This window comes from Mobula hypostoma, chromosome 8, assembly GCF_963921235.1.
Source record: "Mobula hypostoma chromosome 8, sMobHyp1.1, whole genome shotgun sequence".
In the NCBI taxonomy this organism is placed as follows: domain Eukaryota; kingdom Metazoa; phylum Chordata; class Chondrichthyes; order Myliobatiformes; family Myliobatidae; genus Mobula; species Mobula hypostoma.
Window position 1 is genome coordinate 147,950,974 of NC_086104.1, and position 15,555 is coordinate 147,966,528.

The window sequence follows — 15,555 nt, forward strand, 5'->3', positions numbered from 1 at the left end:
CTCAATTTGGTCCATACAGGCCACACCACAACCATCCTGCACCTTCGAAACTTCAGTTCACACCGCAAAAATGCCAGGTCGTACAGGCGGTTCAAAAGCTCAATGCCGAAAGGCAAGTTATAGGCTATTGATTACAGTGATCATTGTCCAGAATAAGTGCGATTAATTGAGTATTTAGTAGATTTGTTTGCTGCCAGTAAGGCATCGCTGTGTTTCACCAGCGCCATCTTAAAAGAAACTGCCAAATATTGATTTCATACCAAACAAAGCTACAGTACAAAATGAAAGATGAAACTTCACACAATTCTACAAAGAACCATGACAGCCAATAATCACAAAGTAGTAAAATTTATTTAGTGATGCTCCTCTGCAAAGTCCTCACCATTCTGCAGTTTTTTTGTACAGTGGGACAAAGTAAATTGCTAACCAATAAAAGATTGGTTAGCTGGATGGATTGAAAAGGCAGGGTGTCAGGACCAGAGGCGAGGATTGGACTGGTTCCGCTCGCTGCACTGCGGCCGTGGGCCTGCTCCGGGCTTCGTGTCTGAGGACTCACTTTTGTTCTAAATGCCATTTGCTTACTTTCGTTACTTGCACTATTTGTTTTTTCTCTCACTCTGCACATTTGGTGTTTGTTGGTCTTTTTTAATGGGTATTTTTGGGTTTCTTGCTTTGTGGCTATTCGTAGGAAGACGAATCTCAAGGTTGTATAATGTATACACACTTTGATAATATATGTACTTTGAATGTATTGCCAGGATTTTTTTGATGAAAAGGCAAATTCACAGACATATTTCTAAACAAGCATTTGGTTTAAAAAAATTACTCGTTATTCTTCAAACCCCAATTATATTCAGCATTACACAGATTTATAAAAATAAATGAGCTTATTCTCAATGGTATGAAAGAGGCTGAGGAGTGACCCTATAGATATTTATAAAATTCTGAGGGGCATAGGCAGGGCAAATAATAAGAATCTTTTTCTTCAGGGCACGGAGTCGAGAACTAGAGGGGACAGGTTTAAGATGTGAGAGGAGAAACTTAAGAGACCTGAGGGGATAGGTTTTTCCCAAGCAGGAGGTGGTGAATATTTGGAATGAGCTTCCAGAGGAAATAAAGCAGATGGAAACACGATGTTTAAAGATATTGACAGGCCTACTGTGGGCAAATGAGATCAGTGAAGATAGGTATCACTGACAGCATGTACCCAGGTATGCTGGAATGCTCTGAGATTCTAATGACCTTCAACACATTGCAATCAAAATCAATTATTAAACAAACAAGAGAAACTCTGCACGTGCTGGAAATGCAAGCAACACACAAAATGCTGGAGGAACTCTATAGGCCAGGCAGCATTTATGGAAAAGAGTACAGTCAACGTTTTGGGCTGAGACCCTTCAGCAAGACTGGAGAAAAAAAAAGGACGAGGAGTGGATTTAAAAAGCGGAAGAAGGGGTGGGAGAAACACAAGGTGACAGGTGAAACCAGGAGAGGGGAGGGGTAAGGTGAAGAGTTGGGAAGTTGATTGGTCAAAGGGATACAGAGCTGGAGAAGGGGGGAATATAATAGGAGAGGACAGGAGGAAAAGGGGGAAGAAAAAAGGGAAAGGAGCACCAGAGGGAGGTGATGGGCAGGCAAGGAGATAAGGTGAGAGAGGGAAAAGGAGATGAGGAATGGTGAAGGGGAAGGCATTACTGGAAGTTCGAGGAATCGATGCTCAGGTTGGAGGGACAACATCTTATATTCTATCTGGGTCCTCCAACCTGATGGCAAGAGCATCAATTTCTCGAATTTCCAGTAATGACCCCTCCCGCCTCCTTTCACCATTCCCCTCTCTCACCTTATCTCCTTGCCTGCTCATCACTTCCTCTGGCACTCCTCCCCACTTTTCTTTCTTCAATGGCATTCTATCCTCTATTAAATTTCCCCATCTCCATCCCTGTAACTCTTTCACCAATCAACTTCCCAGCTCCTTACTTCACCCCCCCCCCGTTTCACCTATCACCTGTTGTTTCTCCCTCCCCTCCCCCTACCTTTTAAATCTACTCATCTTTTTTTCTCCAGTCCTGCTAAAGGGTCTCAGCGCAAAATGTCAACTGTACTCTTTTCCATAGATGCTGCCTGGCCTGCCGAGTTCCTCCAGCATTTTATGTGCATTGCCTCAATTTTTAAACAATTTTTTTGCCCCACAACCATCCAACTCAAAACTGGATGTACCACTGAATATGCAGTTGTCAACAACATGGACGAAGCTCGTGGGTGAATACTGAAGTAGGGGCAATAACTGATGAAAAGCACAAAAGCTGGAAAGGGTACATAAAGGATTCACGAGGATGTAACTGGGACTGGAGAGTCTGGATAGGCTGGAATGTAGGAATCTGAGGGGTGACCCTACTAAGGTTTATAAAACTAGGGGAAACATATAGACTGAATGGTCACATTCTTTCTCCGCCTCCCCACACCCTGCCCAACAAAGTAGAGGAGCATAAAAGTAGAAACTTTTATGACTTCAAAAGGTGTGAGTGGAAAAAATTAAAGGAAACACAGGGGATTTTTTTTTCCACATACAAGGCAGTAGTAGGCTGCCAGAGGAAGTGATAAATGCAGGTACAATTATAATGGTTAAAAAAGGAATTCAGACAGATACATGGATAATAAAGTTTCAGAGCAGGGAGTCCCAGCCTGGGGTGCATGGATAATGGTATTGGTCCATGGCATAAAATAAAGGTTAGGGATCCCTGGTTTAGAGGGATACGGGCCATACGCAGGTGAATGGGACCAGCCAGAAAGGCAGCTTGGTCCATATGAGCAAGTTGGGTGAAGTGCCCATTTCTGAGCTGCATAACACCTGACTCTAAATTAGTCGCAAGCATGTGGAACACAGTGGGGTCAAAGACATCTGCATCTATCTTCCTAGTGTGCAATATAGTATATCCGTGCAGGAGAATATCTTTTTTTTGCAAAACACTACAAGGAAACAATCCTAAAAGAACAAATAGAGCATTGTTATAATAAAATTGCATAAAATCAGCACTGTGAGTACACAGAAGACTTAATTTTGAGCAAAAGAGAAAGCAGCCCTAAAAAGATTTCACTTTTGTGAATCAAGAGTGCAGTTTTCTTAAATGTTATATTCATTGGTAATTCTTTACCTGTCAGCATGGGAACTTCCCCTCGAGCTACTCTGACCAGATTCATGCTGGGCGTCCAAAAGGATTTTTTCCATGTCTCCGTCATGGATGGAGGATGATGAGGGCACATGTTCCAACCCTCCATTTCGCCCAGCGCCATTATCATTCCCATTCCCATTGTTCTTTATGTGCAACTCCACCCAAGAACCTAAAGGTTTTAAGAATAACAAAGGTGATATCTAGAATGCAATTTTCTTTCTTCTCTCTTGAAGGCTGTATGTTAAATTCATTCAGTTATTAATGCTACAATGGATGTATTTCAAATACAAACACCAGACAGCAAATTTCATTTGGATATTTACCAATAAATCCTTCTGTAAATGTCATTAATAATTTCCAGTATATGTACTGATTGGAATACTTTTCCATTCTTAGAGAACGTCCCCTCCCCAGTTCCCCTGCGTTGAACAAAATTAATAAATGTTGCTCTATACCCTTTGTACTTTGCAATGCCTCACAGATTTCCCAGACAAGATTACTTAAGAGGAATGTGCAAATCCCTTTATGACACCACAGTAAACACTTCAGAAACTCACTCGGAATATTAACCCTTCAGGGGGGAGAGATAGCAGGAGCTGTACAAATGTCGTGGAATAATTTCACATTTGCACTGCCACAATCTTTTGATCTTGCTCAATATTTAGGAATGACAAAGATATTTCATTTGGGGAAATCTAAAACTAGAGTTTAAACTATAAGTTACAGGAGACAGCATAGATTTAAATGGCTTCTGTTTACATAACACTCACAACACATGGAAAATATTTTATTATGTTTCACAGATTGGTGATTAAATTAAAACTGATGCCAAACCACAGATGGAAATATTAGGGTAGGATAAATGACAAGTAGTGTGGTGAAAGGTAGACTTTCAAGAAAGGAGAATGTAATCAAGGAAAGATATGGAAAGTTTCAGGAAGGGACTTCTAGGAGCTAGAAGAAATGGCTACCTCAAGTTAGAATAATTAAATTCTAACTATTAAGCTAGAATTACAATAGGATTACAGGACTGGATGCGGTTACAGAAATGAGTGCAAGACAACAGAGGAATTTGGAGGAAAGGCCAATGATTCTAAAAAGGCATTAGTTTACTGATTGTCACTAAAGACCATCAAGCACAGAACTGATGGGTGAAAAGGGCACAGAGTTTGGCTGGTCCCAAGTAAGAGTTTCAAATGACTTTATTTTCTCATATTTACCCTATGTCTAAAGGAAAAACTCTGCAAACCATTGCAATTCTTCAAATGATCATGGACATCTGGTAGCTTCTGCTCTATCATCTCAATTCAAAATGTTTTCTAAAGAATATGCTTAATTTCTTTGGATTTTAAGTAGAAATAGCTTTATTTGTCACATGCACATCAAAACATAATGAAGTGTGTTGTTTGTGTCCCACAACTCACTCATCTGTCTTTGGAACATGGGGGGAAACTGGGGCATCTGAAAGAAAGCCATACAGTCATGGGGAGAACATACAAGCTACATATAGACAGCGGCAATAATCTGGTTAATTAAACCCTGAATACATTAACCTCTACGCTACCATGTCGCAGATAAATTGAAAAAATACCTTCTAAATATGACATATACAATCTGCTCTATGATATAACTGTGTTAAATCACTCTAGACATTACTTCAGCATACTCAACATAAATGTGTATACGATTTAATCATGCCTGGGCTTATTTCAATTTATCCACATATGAACACAGCCCTGTAAACACTCAATAATTAATTAAAAAGGTCTTCATCATTAACTCAGCAAAGGTAAGAGGGCAGATATTTTAACAAGCAAGTGATGAAAAGCTGCAAGTATAAGGACTGACCTACCTTTCCACAGTCATAACTACTTGGAGCATACAATAAATACAATGCGTTGAAGGAACATCATTGCTAAAAACAGTGGCGTTGAAATTCCTTTAGTGTGCACATGGCATTTAATCAATATGCTAACAGAGGACAGTTTACTTTTCAGAGTACTAATCTGCACACTATCTGAATTCAGAATTCGCTTTACTCAATCTCTACTGCTGAAGGAGGAAAATATGTTCCACATCAGCTGTTTTGCAACAACACTAAGTGGTACAAGAATAGCACAAACTTGTACGTCAAACCGTAGCTGAAAACCTACTTGAGATATCTGACATCACCTTTCCCAACGTTTGCTGCCCTCACATCTATTACAGCAAACAAAGGATACTAATCATTACAGGAACCAAATGACGTTGAGACACACTTCAACGGCCAACACTAACCAAATTGGGAGAAGGAAGCAGTTTAATCCTTACTTACATAAACACCTATTCCTAGAAATAGGTTTATGCATTATAAGTCTGTAAACCTCATTTACATTGCCACATATCATCATTGTCTGCATCCAGGTGGCACAGTGATACTGTGGTTGTGCAGCTATCTCAGAACTCCAGAAGATGCAATCCTGACCCTGGGTGATAGCGCACACTCCACACATTCCTACCTCTAACCACATGGTTGAACCACATTCTGCAGGTGTTCCAATTGTGTCCCACTTACCAATGCCACACTGACAGGTTAACTAGACAGAGTAAATAGCTCCTAGTGTAGGTGGCCGATGGCAGAATGGTGGTGGGAGTTTGTTAAATGACAAGTGAAGAATGGGTTACAGGAAAAGAACTTGCAAAACCAGATTCCACTGGGAACCGGCATAGATTTGATGGGCCAAATGGCCTTCTTGCTATAATTATGAACAAGGAAATTCTGAGGCACTGGGAGTTGTGGCAGCATGCCAAGACTTTCTTTTGATCACTTCTCTGCCTGCATTGCTGGTTAGTACTTAAGCTCCAACCAAGTTTATTTTTATCACACATAATTATATAAGTATAAAGACAGTAATGTGTGGAATTAAAACAACCATTACCTTTCTCATAAAAAGGGCTTCTTGTTTTAAAATGCAACCAAAAGGTCAGATTACAACAAATTTCTTCTTATGACTAATGCTTGCAGGCTCTAATTTATTTATTCATGATTACAATTAGGAATCCATTTGACTTTTATCATTCATTAGAATTACCAATGAAAACTTCAGCTTACAAGCTTTATTTTAAATGAGCTTCCCTCTATATCTCAATGGAATCAAAACAAATCTAGACACAAAAGATTCTGCAGGTGGAAGAACCTAGCAAATTTAATTCTCTGGTCCAACAGAAATCAACAGTTCAAACTAAGAACTTCCATTAATAGTCTATTACTTGATAAGTGCAGCACAATTAAATGTAGAAATTAAGCTACCAGTGTAATAACCCTTTTGCAAATTGACATCAGCTATAAGCATAAGATGTTCTGTCTGTACAGTAGACTTTTAATATAGGAGTTCCTAACCCTTTTTATGCCATAGATCCCTACCATTAACCAAAAGGTCTGTGGACCTCAGGTTTGGAACCCTTGCTTTAAAACAATTTAATATTCAATTCCCCCCACCCCTTACTTCCTTTATTTCCCATTCTGACCCTTCATCTCCTCTCACCTGCGTATTATTTCCCCGGGGTCCCTGTTTGGGCATATTCTGGAGTTATGGAACATAACAAATATTATTTTCAACAGCAATCAGTCTTCAGACTGTAGATTGAATTTAAAATGCAGTCCAAAACAATTATCTTTCTGGAGCTGTGGACTTGGATGATTGCAAACCAAGAAACATTCATTCACTTGAGGTGTCTGCGTATGCATGAGTGCGAGATTATTAACACTCATTTTGGGTGTATTGGTGGGAAGCTGTAGGTGCTTGAAACTGAAAGGAAGCATTAAGAATGCATTGTAACTCTGGAAATTGTCCTGCTGTTACCTTTGTTCTATAATATATAAAATGTGATGTAATATTGGGTCAGGAAGCCTCTTCTTCCAAGAGTGTCTCTGGAATAATGCCTGCTTGTCGTTCAGAATAAAGACTTCTATATCACCAGCTTCTGTGTCTTCTGGTTACTTTGTCACAGTCACAACAGACCCCTCCTCCTTCCCTTTTCCTGTGGTCCACTCTCCTCTCCTATGAGATTCCTTCTCCAACCCTCGACCTTTCCTAGCCACCTTGCTTCACCTATCACCTTCCTCCACCTTTTTATTCGGCCATCTTCCCACTTCCTTCTCAGTCCTGAAGAAGGGCCTGAAATGTCAACTACCTATTCATTTCCATAGATGCTGCCTGACCTGCTGTTCCTCCAGCATTTTGTATGTGTTGCTTAGTATTCAATGTATTTTTACATACCAATAAAATATTTAAGTAGAACGAGATTTTATGAGAGCAATTGTATCTCATTGCACAAAGGCAGTGAGGATTTGCTTAAATATAACATGACACTAACATAATTTGACAAGGTCTGAAAAACAAGCAGGATCCGACCATATCAATGAGAACATTCCAAATTTGGTGTACTTATTTTCATGCTAATGACTGCTACTGACAGTCTCTGTGCCACTATTCATTGCTTTCCTTCACTTGTTAACAACGGTTATCAGTTAAACGTTAACCTTTTGTTATCTGTTTAATATAGACTTACTCAAAGCATCCAGATGTTCTGAGTTTTCATCTTCCTCATTTAACTCTAATGCAATTTTAATATTATATAAATAGCAGCTATTTGTGGAACTCAAATGCAGAAAATGTTTAGAGGAAGCATATATTAATGTTAATTATTCCATAGAACAGACCACTATCTACACTTTCCAGATTGGCTCTCAACCAAGACTGAATTAGTTCTGAGGAAGGGATAAGGGTTTCTATCACTGCCAAGCATCTTGTATTTTCTACTTTCTTTTTACTTGATTCACTAGTTTAAAAAAACATATCTCCCCCTCAGCTACTTCCCACACGAATACCACCCTGTCAAAGCACTGAATTTTGTGAAAAATTAACTTCCATGACACTAAGTGTTGGATGCTGCCACAAAAAGCAACTTAAAAGGCTTATACTTGTCAAAGAGCGGAGCTACGATGGTGCTCAACACCGCATCTGCAGGAACAACTTAATTTCTACCTTTAATCTCTCTCTCTATCATTGGTGGGGAGTTTGTTGCCGATTCTCAAGTCAGGGAACTCAGAAAAAAGCAGCGTGACAGACTTTAACACCATAAATTGGCAAGTTGTTTGTCCTTGTTGGTGTCCCCTTTCACCGTGAAGGGGCGACACCTCTTTGTCCATTTATTAGGGGAGGAGAGAAAGAGCCTTCAGTATGTTGAATTGTCAGGTGAACGATTAGTTTTTGTTGTACTGCAGATCATAGTCTTTCTCGGGTGCTTTGCTATTGCTTGCTTGGTGGGTAGGTGCTATGCTATTTTTTTGCTGAAGTGGGAGAAAGGGAGGGTCATTGCTTTGTTGTTGCTTGTGTGGGCTTTGTGGTTCTAACATTTTTACTTTCACTTATTCTTCAGGGCACTCATCTGTTTTTGTGGGTGACTGTGAAGAGTAGGAATTTCAGGTTGTATATTGTATAATGGAACTATTGAAGAGCCTAGAAAAAAAGATCCAATATAATCAAAGCTCCAAACAACAATGAGATACAGTTGCAAGAAAAAATTTGTGAACTCTTTGCAATTACCTGGTTTTCTGCATTAATTACTCATAAAATGTGGTCTAATCTTTATCTATGTCACAATAATAGACAAACATAATCTGCCTAAACTAATAACACACAAACAATTGTACTTTTCATATCTTTATTGAACACATTGTTTAGTCATTCACAGTCCCAGTCCAGGTTGGAAAAAGTATGTGATAACAAGTATTATTTAACTGGTAGAACCCCCACCCAACGTTTCCTGTAGCTGCTGATCAGACTTACACAAGAAGGAATCTTAGACCATTCCTCCAGACAAAACTGCTTCAGTTCATCAGTATTTCTGGGATAGCTTACACGAACAGCCCTCTTCAAGTCATGCCACAGCATCTCAATTGGGTTAAGGACTGGACTCTGACCGGGCCATTCCAAATCACAAATTTTCTTCTATTTAAACCATTGTTATTGATTTACTTTTGTCTTGTTGCATCATCCAACTTCTATTAAGCTTCAGGTGACAGACCGCAACCCTAACATTCCCCTGTAAAATGACTTGATCCAATTTTGATTCATTGTTCCCTCAAGGCAGCAAAGCAGCCCCAAACCATGATGCTCCTCCCACCATGTTTCACAGCTGGGATGAGGTTTTGGTGTTGGTGTGCAGTGCCCTTTTTCCTCCAAACAAAGCGGTGTGCATTTCTGTCAAAAGAGTTCAACTTTTGGCTCATCTGTCCACGGAGCATTGCCTCATAAACGTTGTGGAACATTGAGGTCTTCTGCAAACTTGAGACATGAAGCAGATTTTGGAGAACAGTGGTTTCCTACATGGTGTCCTTCCATGAACACCATTCTTGTTTAGTGTTCTTCTTGTAGTGGACACATGAACAGAGACTTCAGCAAGTTTTAGAGATTACTGCAAGTCTTTTGCTGTTGCCCATGGATTCTTTTTCACCTCCTTCAACATTATACATTGTGCTCCTGGTGCGATCTTCGCAGGACACACTCTCCAAGGGAGAGTAGCAACAAAGAATTTCCTCCATTTGTAGACAGTTTCTATTACTGTGGACAGATAAACACCCAGGTCTTTAGAAATGCTTTTGTAGCCTTTTCCAAGTCCATTCATCTCTACAATTCTTCTTCTAAGGACCTCTGAAATTTGTTTTGATTGAGGCATGATGCACATAAACAGATCTTTCTTGAGAAGAGCAGGCTGTCAGTAAACTGATTGTGTTTTTTTTAATATACAGGACAGGGCACCTCTACAACCCACACCTCCAGTCTCATCTCAATGATTGGAACACCTAATCCAAATAGCTTTTGTAGAAGGCATTACCCCAGAGGTTCATATACTTTTATGAACCCAGACTGTGATTGTTTATATGGTATAAAGTACTCAAGAAGTAGTACAATTGTTTGTGTGTTATTAGTTTAGGTAGATTGCGTTTGTCTATTATTGTGACTTAAATGAAGATTAGACTACATTTTATGAGTAATTAATGCAGGAAACTGCAAAGGGTTCAAACTTTTTCTTAGAGCTATATATATTAACGAAATTCTCAATTACTAAGGAAACAATTTCATGCACTACAATAAAATGTTTGATAAAATCACTGGATGATTTCTTCAATTCAGACCTGGTTTGGCAACTTATAATTCTTTACAAACAAAATCACTGAAAAGCAAAGATGTACAGCAAAACCGAGTCAATCCTTTTCAACCGTTTATAGTTTCAGGAAATTCTGACTACTGTTACACTGAGTAATTGTATATATTTTTCTCCATGCAGCCTATTGTAAATACCACAGTTAGACTCAAAATACCTATGTATGAATCTGGTGACCCAAACGCCACTGCCTCCATTTCCTTCCTTAAGTAGTTATGTGCTTTGTGACGCCACTCTTATGTTCAAATGTTTTTCGGCACTCCCTGATTAAATCACCTCCGGGATAGCAAACTAAAAGGGTGTATTCTGTTTACATTGGCTACAAATGACAAATGAATACAGTGAAACTCAAGCGGTAAGGCAGCAGCTTGAAAATGTAAGGACCGTCACATTATTAGCGAAACTATGGAATGGCATTAAGTCCATATTAGTACAGGTGTTATAATATGGAAATTTTACCTTTCTAGAAGTAACAGTAATAAAGAAAAGTTTATTTAATAGTTTAGGTAACACTGCACTCCTCCATTCTGTGACATTAAAAGATCACAAACAAGGCAGATGGTTGTGTTCTATTACGGAATGTTAAATCTGTTCCAATTTTTGTTCACCAAAATCAACCACCCATGCGATTCTTTTGTTGATACTATCAGAGCCAACAGAACATAACACAGGCAATTTCAGCGTTTCAACCTTATGCAGAGTAGATAACGATAACATAGAAGAAATTTCAGGTGAAGGGAATCCGGCACAAACACACTTTGGTACAAAATAAACCATACACATTTATAGAGACAATTTGGCAGATGTACATTACAAATAACTACTGGTCTATTTTAAAACATACAAAATGCTGGAGAAACTCAGTAGGTCAGGCAACATCCATGGAAGTGAACGAACAGTCGACATTTTGGGCCGAGACTCTTCTTCAGGACTGAGAAGGAAGGGGGAAGACGGCAGAATAAAAAAAGTCGGGGGGGGGATGGGGATGGAAGCTAGCTGGAAGGTGATGGGTGAAGCCAGGTGGGCAGGAAAAGGGCTGGAGAAGAAGGAATCTGATAGGAGAGGTAAGTGGACTATATGAGAAAGGGAAGGAGATGATCCAAGGGGGGAAGCAATAGGCGGGTGAGAAGTAGTAAAAGACCAAAGTGGGGTATAGAAGCGGAGGGGAGAATTGTTTAACTTTTACAAGGATAGGAGGATAAATTTGTACTGGCAGACTAGCCATACATCCTGCACAGATGCTCCTCACTAAGAGACCAGGATATGAATGGAAGGCTTAAGAGGATGGAAAGAAACTGAAAACTGCAACTTTTCAAAGTGTCCCCTAAAGCAAAATATAGTGATTATTAAGTCCTGCGATGCATGCACAGCAAGCTCTCTCAAATCACAGAGACATCAGTTGCCATGAAATGTTTCAGGGGGCCAGGGTAAAATATGCTAGGTTTAGGTGAGGTGGGTTCTGAGACCCAACCAGCACCTCCGCCTGGCTGCCGAGCAGCTGGCCTGGAATGAGAAGGGGACAGTTGCCAGAAAGGCCATGGAGTATCCTGGGCCGTGGCCACTACTCGCCCAAAGCTGTTGCCAAGACAGTCAAGCTGTCCCTACTCACCCCGCCCCTGCCACTTTCCATTGGCCGAAAGCCGCCAGCACCACAGCCCGACACACAGCAGCGCTATCTCATTGGCTGGGGGCCGATGTCAGTCAGCTGACGACATTTCCGCCCCCCCGCCGCCGTGTTTTTGTTTACCAGCATCCGCCTCGGAAAACGAGAGGCCGTCAGCGGCCGTCTGGAGCCGCAGGAGGTCGTTGCGGCGGGTCCGCCAAAGCCTGCACACTTTCTCCATGCATAGGGTGTGGGGTGGAAGTTGCTGCCCAGGCTACGCACACGTCTCCTCACACTCACCGTTGAGTCCTGTCTCTTCGATGGGTGGCTGTGCGGCAGCCATGGTGCACCTGCCCCGCTGTGCGCCCGGTCGCGGGGAGTGGGCGGCCGTCCGTCCCCTCGGTGTTTGAATTTCCCCACCGGCCCGACGCAACCACTCGGCAGCTTTCGGTTGCCAGATCAGCGCGCATGCGCCGAGCCGTTGTCGGGCCAAGGAAAGGACGCCGGTCGTCATTGCGTCATCGCGTTCCAGCGTCACCAGTAGTTCCAAGGGGTGTGTCATCGCAGCGTCTTTGGAAACTTTACAGCACAGTATAAGACAATGAGACAGAGGAGATGAAAGCTTGGCCCCTCTTAACAAGTGCACCGAAAGGGTCAGAGTTGTATATTCCAGCCCACACATAGCACTGCTAACAATGCATTCGCATTTTGGCTCTGGTATAATAGCAAACATCATTGCTTATTAGGGAAACAGCCCACTGTAAAGACTCAGATATACAGAATCAGGTTTATTAGAAAAAATAATAAATACATTACAAATTATGTATATAGATTAAAATTAAGCAAAAACAAATTATTTCGCCGGTTCAATGTCCATTTAGAGGGGAAGCAGCTATTCGTGAGCCACTTCAGGCTATGTACCTCCTACCTGATGGTAACGGTGAGAACTTGGCAGGCCCTTGGGTGCTGGGAGTCCATAATAATGGACGCTGCCTTTCTGAGACACTGCTCCTTGAAAATGTCCTGGGTACGTTATAGGCTAGTACCCAAGATAGAACCGACTAAACTTTCAACCCTCTACAGCTTCTTTCGGTCCTGTAAGTAGCCCTACCACCCCAATACCAGACAGTGATGCAGCCTGGCAGACTGCTCTCCACGGTACATCTACAGAAGTTTTTGTTGACATACCAAATCTCTTCAAACTCCTAATGAAGTATAGTCACGGTCTGGCCTTCTTTATGGGCCCTCAGAGATCTTGATACCCAGGAACTTGAAACTGCTCTCTCTCCACTTCTGATCCCTCTGTCTTACCCTTCTGGAAGTCCACAATTAGCTCTTTCGCCTTACTGAGGTTGTTGCCTCTCACCTCCACCCGAGATTCTACCGACAATGGTTGTATCTTCAGCAAATTTATAGATGGTATTTTAGCTATACCTAGCCACACAGTCATGGGTATGGAGAGATTAGAGTAGTGGGCTAAGCACACACCAGAGGTTCACCAGTGTTTATCCTCAGCGAGGAGGAGATATTATCACCAATCCGCGCAGATTGTGGTCTTCTGGTTAGGAAGTCGAGGATCCAATTACAGAGGGCAATACAGAGGCCCAGGATTGTGGGAATGATAGTGTTAAATGCTGAGCTACAGTCGATGAACAGCATCCTGACGTAGGTTGTCTAAGGCGGTGTGCAATGAGCCATTGAGATTACATCTGCTGTTGATCTATTGCAATGTGTCCAGGTCCTTTCACTGTATCTCAGTGGATGTGACAATAGAAAACCAATTGCCAATTTATTCAGTAGCAAAAGGAGACTAAACTTTAACATCTATTATGAAGGGTGTAGAAAGTTAGATCCGATTTGTCATTATTAAATAGTCTAGTGTCTCTAAAGCAGTAGCCTACTATTCATCAGCAACAGGCAGCAGTGAATGAGGGATCACAAGCTGGTAGAATACTGAAGCAACATGCAAGCCTAAAACATCATAACATCCACCCCACAAAACACCACTTCCTTAAACACGAAATTGTCTACATCTCTCTCGTCAGCAGATACAATTACACAAGGGAATACCGTTGTAAAGAAATATCAGCTTGAAACCTACAATATTGTGAAATTAAAATAGGAATGACTTGCATTTTTGTATTCTACAATATTACAAATAGCCCTGGCCTGCTGGAAAACAATGACAATTGTCAAATGATTATAACAAATCGGAATTGCAATCTCAAAAGTGTAATAGGAGGAAATATCAACAGGCTAATCAAACATCAGAATTAATTTAAAAAAGCTTTAAGTTACAGTGGCATGCAAAAGTTTGGGCACCCCGGTCAAAATTTCTGTTACTGTGAATAGCTAAGCGAGTAAAAGATGACCTGATTTCTAAAAGGCTTGTAATTAAAGATGACACATTTCTTTAATATTTTAAGCAAGAAAACTTATTTCCATCTTTACAGTTTCAAAATAACAAAAAAGGGAAAGGGCCCAAAGCAAAAGTTTGGGCACCCTGCATGAGTCAGTACTTAGTAACACCCCCTTTGGCAAGTATCACAGCTTGTAAACGCTTTTTGTAGCCAGCTAAGAGTCTTTCAGTTCTTGTTTGGGTATTTTCGCCCATTCTTCCTTGCAAAGGGCTTCTAGTTCTGTGAGATTCTTGGGCCCAAACAAGAATTGAAAGACTCTTACACGAGGAATTCTGCAGATGCTGGAAATTCAAGCAACACACATCAAAGTTGCTGGTGAACGCAGCAGGCCAGGCAGCATCTCTAGGAAGAAGTACAGTCGACGTTTCGGGCCGAGACCCTTCGTCAGGACTAACTGAAAGAAGAGCTAGTAAGAGATTTGAAGGGGGGGGGGTGAAGAGATCCAAAATGATAGGAGGAGGGGGAGGGATGGAGCCAAGAGCTGCACAGTTGGTTGGCAAAAGGGATATGAGAGGATCATGGGACAGGAGGCCCAGGGAGACACAGGTGAAGTGTTGCCTCACCTGGAAGGACTGTCTGGGGCCCTGAATGGTGGTAAGGGAGGAAGTGTAAGGGCATGTGTAGCGATCCATGGTCATTGCTGGAGTCCGGGTTTTGATCCATGGTCTTACACTTGCTCCCTTACCACCACTCAGGGCCCCAGAAAGTCCTTCCAGGTGAGGTGACACTTCACCTGTGAGTCGGCTGGGGTGATATACCGCATCTGTTGCTCCCGATGTGGCCTTCTATACATTGGCGAGACCTGACGCAGACTGGGAAATCGTTTCGCTGAACACCTACATTCTGTCCGCCCGAGAAAGCAGGATCTCTCAGTGGCCACACATTTTAATTCCACATCCCATTCCCATTCTGATATGTCTATCCATGGCCTCCTCTACTGTAAAGATGAAGCCACACTCAGGTTGGAGGAACAACACCTTATATTCCATCTGGGTAGCCTCCAACCTGATGGCATGAACATTGACTTCTCTAACTTCCGCTAATGCCCCACCTCCCCCTCGTACCCCATCCGTTATTTATTTATATACACACATTCTTTCTCTCTCTCTCTCATTTTTCCTCCCTCTGTCCCTCTCCCTTGCCCATCCTCTGG

The 15,555-nt window shown here is 41.5% G+C and overlaps 1 protein-coding gene across 1 annotated transcript in view; it reads right to left on the bottom strand.

Moving 5' to 3' along the window:
* Positions 1-12,470, bottom strand: part of LOC134351034 (BCL2/adenovirus E1B 19 kDa protein-interacting protein 3-like) — a 37,972-nt gene extending 25,502 nt beyond the window's left edge. The window contains exons 1-2 of the mRNA XM_063057021.1: positions 12,283-12,470; positions 3,153-3,339 (exon numbers count right to left, since the gene is read on the bottom strand). Coding sequence (XP_062913091.1) covers positions 3,153-3,339; positions 12,283-12,325 — 230 coding nt within the window. The 5' untranslated portion in view covers positions 12,326-12,470. The remainder of the gene's footprint in view (positions 1-3,152; positions 3,340-12,282) is intronic.
* Positions 12,471-15,555: the final 3,085 nt, after the last annotated feature.